General features: G+C 35.9%; 2 protein-coding genes across 2 annotated transcripts in view; both read right to left on the reverse strand.

Moving 5' to 3' along the window:
* LOC107670899 (von Willebrand factor A domain-containing protein 8-like) overlaps window positions 1–1,591 on the reverse strand; it is a 16,889-nt gene extending 15,298 nt beyond the window's left edge. The window contains exons 1-2 of the mRNA XM_016463706.1: window positions 1,344–1,591; window positions 1,100–1,173 (exon numbers count right to left, since the gene is read on the reverse strand). The gene's annotated coding sequence lies outside the window, so the exon portion shown is untranslated. The remainder of the gene's footprint in view (window positions 1–1,099; window positions 1,174–1,343) is intronic.
* A 3,393-nt stretch (window positions 1,592–4,984) lies between these two features.
* Window positions 4,985–10,899, reverse strand: part of LOC107670898 (von Willebrand factor A domain-containing protein 8-like) — a 25,317-nt gene continuing 19,402 nt past the window's right edge. The window contains exons 10-13 of the mRNA XM_016463705.1: window positions 10,094–10,209; window positions 9,742–9,845; window positions 8,683–8,789; window positions 4,985–5,391 (exon numbers count right to left, since the gene is read on the reverse strand). Of these exons, the coding sequence (XP_016319191.1) occupies window positions 5,254–5,391; window positions 8,683–8,789; window positions 9,742–9,845; window positions 10,094–10,209 (465 nt within the window). The 3' untranslated portion in view covers window positions 4,985–5,253. The remainder of the gene's footprint in view (window positions 5,392–8,682; window positions 8,790–9,741; window positions 9,846–10,093; window positions 10,210–10,899) is intronic.

Below are 10,899 nucleotides of genomic sequence, written 5' to 3' on the forward strand. Positions count from 1 at the left end.
AAAACAAAAAAAGGATTTGAACCACGTAACGTAAGGGGAATGAAACCTCATCTGCATGTCATACAAATACAGCTCCTCAGGTGAAGCGATGGAATTGATTCCAGTAGAGTTCTGTGTTAAAGTCGGTCGAAAAAAGGTCTACCGTCTATTGTCAATAGCATAACGATGTATAACACACAACTCTCACAGAAGTCACTTGCAAACCAAGTGAGTGGGATTTGCATGTGCAACTATTTCGTCCTTGTGTGAAACTCCCAATTGCACAAATTCCTGGAAATTTCATCAAGCAACGGTAAATGTGACCGCACCTTTAAGTGTGTCGTTGAGCTAACAACTTAATACTCTTAAGTGTTTATTGATTAAAATATATGTTGTAATGCATTCTGGGGTTGCCTCCTCTGACGAATTCTTAGAACAGGGTTTTCAAACTAGGGTCAAATACTGTATATATAAGACGGTTGTATTAGTTGTACTTGTATTAGTATGAATGGGAGAAATATATTTTAACTATGTGCTTTAGTGAAGGTAATATAAAAGCTAATTATTACATCAACTATTTAATTTAGTTGTTTTTATAATATCACACCTAACATTTCACTACTATACACAATGTAAACGGGTGTTTATACATGAAAGTACAAAGTTGTCTTTATATCTCAGGAAAAGGGCCCCTAACAAGGGATCATTATATTTGGGAGTCCATAGCATCAAAAAGTTTGAAAACCCCTGTTTAAAAAAAAAAAAAGACTTTTTAACGTTGAGAGTAAACATATCCCAGATAGCACACGCATGTCTGCAAGATGTCTGTTAAAGATCGCTTCATCTGGAAAGCATCTGCTGTGTACAAACATCTGATAGACATCTTTCAGACGTCAGTTTTATATACATTCTAAATCATAAACATCTTAAAGACATCTTATAAACGTCTATTTGACATCTGATAGGAAACATCCTATAAACGTATTGCAGATGAGCAAACACTCTAAAAAATACGTCTTGCAGATGTAAATGCAGACGTCAAATAGACATCTCTGTGATGTCTGTGTAAGAAGCTCACTATATTTGAAACAAAGCCATGATGTCAGAGGTGAATACTGACCAATGGAGAGTCTTCATAGATGATGATGCCATCTCTCAGAGGGCTGCAGCATTAAAGTCTGGACTGTAGTGTCTCTGTTGAAGCATACAAGATCAGAGCTTAGACTGCGTTTGTCATGAAACATCACACATGTACAGTAAATGGAGACTCTGTTTACAGTTAAATCATTGCTAATATCTCTAGAGAGTGAGATGATTTGTGGATTCATGCTTATGGGTCCTATAGAAGTATAAAGTAAACTGACCTCAATTCAGTGTGATGGACAGAGCGCTCTCGAGTTCTTGTGCAGGTTTGAAATGTGACACATATCTCTGTGGGCTTAGTGGAAGGGAGAATCCCTGAAGTGATTACTTTAGGCTAATTTAAGACTTCCATAATCGCTAACCAGGCCATAATGCATGCGAGTTTGTCTGTGGTTTAACTTTCAAGAAGAAACTTTCAAGATGACATCAACCTCTGCACCTCATAGATGGGTTAGACACAGTGACATAAGTTTCCACGACTTTTCAAGTCGTTTGTGATGAACGGATAAAAAAAATCAAACTGCACTCACAAAGAACAAATTGTCAGATTAAATATTTGCAGAGGATGACTAAAAATGCATATGTACTGTAGTTTTTTTTTAAATAAGATTTTATTGAATTTCATGCCTTTTCAAAAGTGTGGGGTCGGTAAGGTTTTTTTGTTTGTTTGTTGAAAGAAGTCTCTTATGCTCACCAAAGCTGCATTCATTTGATCAAAAATACAGTAAAACATTGATATTGTCAAATATTGTTACATTCTAAAAAAAACTGTTTTCCATTTTAATATATTTTAAAATGTATTTTTTTCTTGTGATGCAAAGCTGAATTTTCAGCATCATTTGGTCAGTCTTGTCCATCCTTCAGAAATCATGCTAATATCCTGATTTGATATTGTATTTCAGGATATTCAATGACTGCGAGAGCCCTGTTATAAGCATGTTATGCTTTGTCTTATCAATAAATTTATACTTTATTCAGCACAGTATCACAAGTGATGTATCCCATCTTTAACAATGAATTGCATAACCTAAATGGCACTAATATTTACACACAGTAATCTGCTGGATGAGTTATAGCTCAAAATATCCCGGACGAGCCCCCCGTATTTTATCTCACTAGGAAGAATTAAAAGGGACCGGATGAGAACAAATGAACATTTTCTGCTCTTTTTGACATTTAATTAAGAGGGATTGTCAAAAGAAGACATCTACTTTTATGATTCACAGAAGAAAGAAAAATAATAACGGGGTTGGAATGAGGTTAAGGGTGGCAAAATGTAAAAAGAGAACTACTCCTTTAACTGTAGTTCTTCAAAGGCAAAAGTACAACTTAAAAGTTCCCTCTGCCCTGTCGACACGTGTCCTAATTTAACAGGATTAAAATAGCTCACTCGAGCCTCAGAGAGCAGATCTTTTTATTTTAGGCACTTGGTGAGTCTGCAAAAGGAAGCTTCACCTCCTAATAGAAAACACTTGTATGATGCATCCGTGTCCAGGTGTTTATCGTTCTGATAAATAAAGGTGTCCTCTCTTTTTTTCCTCTGGTCTATTCAGATACAAAGAGGATACATTACTCAGTTATTCACTAATGATGAAAAGGAGCATGTGATGTCAGCGGATATGGGTCATTTCCGGTGTGGCCTCGTGACCAGGTTCTAATTGAGTCTACAAGAGAGTAGTTTCTGATAATAGGTCTTCCTCTCTGAGAAGGCTATTTGAGGAGAACTCAAGGGACTTTACCTGTGAAGCTGATGATATTCTCTCGGTCTGTTCATGAGATGCAAGAATCGATTTCTTGTTCTTGTCTTGTTTTTCCCAATGCCCTGTGAACAAAGTAAGAACATAGATCAGAAATAGATCGCCTTCAAATGAAAATAATATGTCATCATTTACTCATCCTCATGTCATTCCAACCCTGTATCATTTTCTTTCAATAAAAACGAAGGGAGATGTTAAGCAGAATATTAGAGTATGTGGAAGTGGATGGTGATTTATACTGTAATGTTCCTAAAAAAAACGAACAAAAAAACAGCACCATTAAATATCATAAAAGTAGTCCACATTAGTCATGCACTATTATTTCAACTCTTCTGAAGCTACAGGACAGCTTTCTGAGAGTAACTGAAATTAGTATGGCTGAAATTAAAATAATTTCTCATTGGTTTATTAAATGAACTATAATTGGGGTTCTTAAATTTCATTCTCTCTTTCATTCTTATATTTCATTCATATGTTTAAGAAAAATGCACCTTCAGACATGCCTTATTAGATTTGATATCATTTACAGGGTTCCTTCACATTTCCCATTCTTCTCCAGACTCAAATTTCCAAACCTCTCAGTAGATTTTCAGACCATATTTAACATAAATGGTTCATACAGCATTATTTTCAGATATAGTTCAGTCATCTGTAAATATTTTTCTCATAGATTTTCTTGCAGACTTTTGCATGCACACAAGAAAGTTTTGTGCATAGGAATATTTTGCTCGCTTACGCATTACAATTTCTATTTTTATTCTATAACCCATTTCCTTTGTCTGCCATCTTACCATGAAGAAAATGAGAGCATGGATGCACATGAATTAATAGAGATCAATTTGCTCAAAATTTGGCTTTCCTAATGGTAGTAACTCTACAATCAAGGCCTAATGTCCGATTTAACACATCCTCTGTGGCGGCAGAGAAGCCATGACACAAAATGGGCTTTGTGCATTGTCCTATTTGCCAAGTTCAATGGTCTATAAAAAGAACCTTAAAAAAAAAAAGTGTTAAAAATTTGCCTTTCGTTAGGGCAGTATATCATATTTCAAGGCCTTAGGTCTGCTTTAACGCATAGCCTACTCTGTGGCAGCCAAGAAACCACACCGCGAAATGGGCTGATGGTGCAATAGATGGATCAGTGTGCATTGTCCTACATGCTAAGTTTAATGGTTTCTCGTGCACACACGAAAGTCTGCATATTTTTTATTTTTGCAAAGGTCCTTTTAGAGGCTCTGTAATATGGTGCTAAGAATATCCTAAGAAAAAAATTTATGAAATTTACAAAACATAATGAAAAAGTGCACCTTGGATTAATTCAGATGTATTTGACAGTCACTAAAGAATCATTAAACAGCTGCCATGAAAACACACTTCTTGTATGATAAATTTATTTTCATTAAGTTTATAATTTTCTATTATAGAAAACTAAATAGGGGCAAAAGTCTGGAAATGCAACTATTTTTCTATACTTTGCTTTCTTTTTTCCATACTTTTCCAGACCTGGAAATTACTAAAATCAAATTCTTTCTCTTCCAAACTGCGTAGGAACCCTGCCTTTCCATCTACAGAGCTCACGTGTCAAGACACAATAATACTGTTATCCTTAATGGCGTAAATTTCCATCCACTTTTATTTTATGAAAAACAGAAGCTCAGATATTCTGCAAAATCTCTTTTGTTTTTCATAAAAGAATGAAAATAATATGGGGTCAAAACAACACAAGTGCCAGCAAATGATGACAAAGTTTTCCTTTTTTCATCCAAAGTATAGAGCCTAAGTCTCTGACCAAAGTCAGAGTTTATTATATCAGTTCAAGCATTGCTACACAGACAAAAACAGAAAAGTGTTAGATGTACACTAGTACCGTTGAAAAGTTTGGGTCAGTAAAGATTTGTTTTTAAAGAAATCAATATTTTTATTCAGCAAGGATGCAATAAATTGATTTCTACATCAGTTTCCACAAAAATATTAAGCCAAAAAATTGTAGCACGGTTCCCACAAAAATATTAAGCCACATGGCTGTTTTCAACACTGATAATAATAACAAAATAATTTCTGTACAAACATTTGAACAGTAGTGTACACAGGTCACAGGCCTCCTATTTCATTTTGTATGTCTAGCACACTTTCATTGGTTCTGTGCATCAGTCGATCGATCCATCTATACTCTGAAGTGACAGCAGTCAGGACGCCCACTCTCTTTCCATACACAAACGCAGTAAAGCCTCAGGTTTCTAGTGCAGAATGTGGGCAAGTGCCTGGGCACCATAGGGCACACTGAGCTCTAGTTCACCCTGTAGCTGGTGGCCAGATGCTTTACAAATGCAGCTGTGCTTCATGGCATGACGCCAGCGCTCTGGGCTAGTGTACTCTACGTCTGCTCTGCTCTCAGACGTCTCTGCAGACTGTCGTTCTGAGGATGGGAATCCTCATTTACCTGGTTCCCCACAAGAAGCAGGTGTTCCCCCAACAGGAAGTCTTTCAGCATGTCCTGCATGACCATCATGTGCTGTGAACAAACAGACAAAACGTATTTTATAACGACAGCAGTACAAAACACAGTGGGGTCCAAAGATATAAGACCTCATTGAAACTCTGGGATTTTTGTCATTTAAAGCTGAAAATAAAAATGTAAAAAGACGTTTTTGAAAGGGACAATCAAGGTACAAGATACCTTCTTTCCCCCTAATATTATGAAGGATTACCAACTTTTAACTCTGCTTTATTTAAAGCAAAAATCCAGGTTACAGTAACACTTACAGTGTAAGTAAACCAGGACAGCGTTCAAAAGGGTTTAAAAGGCAATATGTGAAATCTTAGTTTTGATAAAGCACTTATATATGTAATTTAGTTATAACCAGGTTGTCAAAATCATCTTTTTCAGCTGGGTCTACTTTTCTAGGTGGTTATTATAGGCATTTCTAGGTCACTAATTATAAAAAAAAAAAAAAAAAAAAGCTACTGTTCAAAAGTCTGATGCCGGAAAGATTTTTTTTTAATGTTTTTGAAAGAAATCTCTTCTGCTCATCAAGGCTGCATTTAACTGATTAAAAATCCAATAAAACTGTAATATTATGAAATATCATTGCAATTTAAAAGAACAGTTTAGTATTTTAATATATTTTAAAATGTGATTTATTCCTGTCATGTAAAGCTGAATTTTCAGCATCATTACTCCAGTCTTCAGTGTCACACGATCCTTCAGAAATCATTCTAATATGCTGATTTGCTGCTCAAGAAGCATTTCTTATTATTAGCAATGTTGAGCTTCTTAACATAACAGTTGTGCTGCTTAACATTTTTTGTGGAAACTGTGATACATTTTGTTTTGTTCAGCATTCTTTGTTGAATAGAAATTTCAAAAGAACTGCATTTATTAGATTTTTTTTGTATAATTATAAAAGTCTTTTCTGTCACTTTTGATCAATTTAATGCATCCTTGATAAAAAAAAATCTTACTTTGATCATGTAATCTGACATCGATCATGTGACTCTGATTAGACATTCTAGAATAGAAAGCAGAGTAGACAGCAGAAATGCAAAAGGTGTTATTTATTTATAAGTACTAATTCCATTTTTTGTTATGGTAATATAATAATTTGTACTGAAGAAATGTAACACATTTGCTAAAATAAATATTTTTTTTTTAAATTAAGTATTTTCACAGATTTGCCCCAGACTTTTATGGTCCACTGTATGTCATGTGACCGGATCTATCTAAGACTGCTCCAGCAGTAAAGCATGGAAACACTCAAGTAAAGCATCAATTATGTCTGAGAGGGTCACCTACATTTTACAGACACACAAAAGATGAATAGATAAATGGGAGCAGAAATGAATTCTGGTCCGGATATGACACAAGGAATTGAATTTTCTGTTTATGTGGCTGCAAAGGCACAAAGTGCTTTTTCAATATGATAAGGACACATAGGGATGATGCTGTTTGCTGCAAACACACATTATACAACAAAAAAAAGAGGCCTCGTTGTCCTCATTTCCGCCTCAGTGGACTACTGCACTTCTCCTTCTAGTGCTCGAAAGACAAAAAAGCAGGTCATGGAAAAGTGGGACAAGAGTAACTTTTTTTTCCCTCCACCTCTTTCTGGGCCTCTGAAGGGAGGAGAGAGGTGGCAGTGAGGGAGGAATAATTGGGTCATCCCTCGTTCTCTTCTCACATCTCTGAGACCAAACGCCACACACATACAGTGTGGCAGCAATACTGAAGGTTACTATTGGCAACACTTTATATTTTGTTATTACTGCATGATATAATGCTAAACAGATCTTTTTTAAAAACTACCATTCAAAGGTTTTGGGTCAGTTAAATGTTTTAAATGTTTATGAAAGAAGTCTCTTATGCTCATCGAGGCTGCATTTATCCAATTAAGAAATACATTAAAAATAGTAATATTGTGAAATATTATTCAAATTTTAAATAACTATTTTCTATTTGAATACATTTCAAGTATAATTTATTCCTGTGATGCAAAGCTGAATTTTTAGCAGATATTATTCCTGTCTTCAGTGTCACATGATTCTGTTGTACGTTCAATAAAAAGTTATATTTATTATCAATAATAATCTAAATAAACAAGTTTACCTTATGTAATATAGTAGGCTGTTTATGATGACCATTTAGTAACTTGCTCATTGCTAATTTGCTAACAAAAATAATGGTTGCTACACCACTCTGTCCAATGTTTCAAACACTTGATTTAGAGTTTTATTATTATTATTATTTTTTAAAGTGGCAGCACATTAAATATGAAGTACATAATTTCAGAATTGTAACCGGTCTATTTGAGCAGCTAAAAGGGCCAAAAATGTCTCAACTTGTGTTCGTGGGTTGGACTGGTTTGACTGAAGCATTAGCAGATGGGGGAGTATTTGAAACTTTTCAGCATTTTCGCAATTCTGTTTGATTTAACATATATACAGCAACTGATCGCTAGATGATCATCTGAATAGTTGCACATGAGAAACAATGTGGTTTGTTTGAGCAGTAAGAGGCTTAACTTTGAATACTGAAGATGCCTTAGTGAGAAGACCTTCAGATTCCTAATAATGAAATATGATTACACCCTGATTGACTGTGAACCTGCTGAGATCCTGCTGTACTTGGATGTGTATGCGTGTTGGCCAGCGTTCTTATGCGGGTCCTCTCTGAGATCTGACCTTTGAATAAAACACCCAGTTGATTTGCATGGCTTAGACAGACACAGATTGAGCTCTCCTCACTTCCATACCAAACCATTTTTGGCGGCCCGTGTGATCGTTGTGGAAACTGCAAATGCAATAAATCACAAACAGTCTTCTGACCATGTTAATAAAAACAGGGCTGGTGGGTAATGCAGTATTTGCAAATATGGTGTAAGTATAGGCTGTTTACGGTTGCCAAGGAACGTTGCATCTTGGTGTTTTAATATATAATTAAACTAGTGTGTGTGTGTGTGTGTGTGTGTGTGTGTGTGTGTGTGTGTAATCTGCTATTCTATTCCATTCTATTCCATTCTATTCTATTCTATTCTATTCTATTCTAACATGGCTCATCCAGTCAGGTTTGTTTGTTTTACTGTTTTATGTTATTTGGTTGTACCTGAAGTTTTATAATAATGTGAAGAAACTGTTAATTTCTTATAAATAATCGTATAACTTAATTAATTCCCCCCCCCCAAAAAAAAGAGAAAGAGAAAGAAAAAAAAGCAGTAATAATCACTTTGCTTTTTGGCCCCATATCTTTTGTGGGTTGCAGAGAAGAGAACAATGTTTCTCTCTGGTAATGGGCAGATAAGGATCTCACCTGAACATTCTCATAAAAGAGCACATCCGGGACCTTCCTCTTCTCATCAGGGCTGTACACAGGGACCGAGACGTTCCCTATGGTCAGGAGTCCATCTTTTACTGTGCCTAACAGGGGAGAGCAAAAAATTAAAAGGAAAAAGTGAGAGATTCTCAAAAAAGAGATTTTACCAGACAAAGATTACTTATCTTATCTGTCACTGACCAGCTCCTGGGGACACACAAAAACAATCTATTTCCTCCCATCTACACTTTTCAGACACCACATAGTACTGTACGTCTGCAATCTAAGTCTCTTACAGACGGCAGGGAAAATGGGACAAAAATATCAGTGCAGGCTAAAATTACTGAGGAACCACTGAAGTTGTCTGAGCCAGGGATGTGTGCAATCCAGAAATAAGAATGACTTTTCAAATTCAGCAGAATGCAGAATTGTAATTTGAGTTTAAGGAAGAAGAATTAAATGGAATTAATCAAATTCAAAGAATTCATATAACTGCTAAGTAGTTAAAATAATACATTTCATTTATCAGTATGAATCACTCATAATCTTGTGATCATACACATAACAAATAATGTATTCAGATAAACATTATAATTATAATTAATGTTTGAAATTCAACCTATAGAAATGTGCATATATTGTATAATTATATAATAGTTATATTGAATATCTTTAATTTCTAATATCTTTTTATCTGTTAATAATCTAACTATGCTGGAAGAACACTTTTTTTCCAGAATGCTCCAACTTACCGAAAAAAATAAATAAAAATGGAGCCACACATCAATATTTAATCAAGATTTAAATTCAGATTCAGGTCATATTTATTTTAACATTCTTAAAACAATGTAGTGGACATTTTGTGGTGTTGCATAGCAAAATTTGATAGATGTGTTAATTTTATGGTATTTACAAAACTTGGACTACTGAAATTCCTGTTGTGTGACCATGTTCAGTATTATAATTCAACATCCCGTTGTGCAATTCAATTTAAATTCTCATGAACTGTAATTAGCGTTGGTCTGAACTCTGGTATGGTGTTGTACTGTAACGCACAGGTGTAGAGATGGCTCTGTTCTGATGCTGGGTCAGGCTGATCCTCTATTGAGCAGTTCACCAGACTCTTCTGAAGAGGTGAGCGAGCCAGGCTGGGCAGAAACCTACAAATCCAAGAAAAATAATATATTAATTCATTCCAAATCAACTTTTCCCAGTCTTTCTGAATTTCACAAGAAAAAAAAAGGAAATAAGCATGTAAGCCATTGCCATTGGTCAGTAACAGCCCTGCCCCAAACTGCACAAACTTGTGCAGAGTTTAAAATAGTTTGTGAATATTTTATTTTTAAATGTTATTTAGTTGTTGAGTGGTGGCATTGAGACATGTATGAATGTGTTTGAGTTTGTCTACCTGGACAGACAGGATTTGTTCACAGCGTGAGCAACACTCTCCTCTGGATACTGAGAAAGACGCCGACAGATTCTCAGCAGCTGCCTGGTGGACAATGAAGAAGCAAGGGACAGGGCCTGAACACAGCACAAAAACACAAAACAACATTTACTTTTCATCTCACCAAAAGCAAAGCAAAGCAAAGCAAAACAAAACAAAAGCAAACAAAACAAAGCAAAGCAAAGCAAAGCAAAACAAAACCAAAGCAAACAAAACAAAACAAAGCAAAGCAAAGCAAAGCAAAAGCAAACAAAAAGCAAAGCAAAACCAAAGCAAACAAAACAAAACAAAACAAAACAAAACAAAGCAAAGCAAAGCAAAGCAAAGCAAAGCAAAACAAAACCAAAGCAAACAAAACAAAGCAAAGCTAAGCAAAACAAAACCAAAGCAAACAAAACTGTCACGGTGCACACACACGAGGAACGAGGAGACACTGGAGAATACGTTTAACAGGACTTTATTACCACCAAGGAACCAAGGGAGACGAACACAGGAAGACGTTCAACAGCGGACAGAGAACTTGGGACTGGGAACACTATTTATACACACAGGAGGAGGGGATGACGAGACACACCTGGGAGCAATGAAACACTAATCAGGGGAGGAACAGGAAACTAACCAAATAAGGGCATGGGAAGGCACATGGGGAGCAGGACACACACAAAACATGGAACAGAGTCTGACATAACGCCCCCTCCGGAAGGCGTGTCCTCACGCCATATAACATCCAATGGGGAGGGGGGGTGGGCACTCTGGAGGTCCCTCAG

Source organism: Sinocyclocheilus anshuiensis, unplaced genomic scaffold (genome assembly GCF_001515605.1).
Source record: "Sinocyclocheilus anshuiensis isolate Anshui unplaced genomic scaffold, SAMN03320099.WGS_v1.1 scaffold1366, whole genome shotgun sequence".
In the NCBI taxonomy this organism is placed as follows: domain Eukaryota; kingdom Metazoa; phylum Chordata; class Actinopteri; order Cypriniformes; family Cyprinidae; genus Sinocyclocheilus; species Sinocyclocheilus anshuiensis.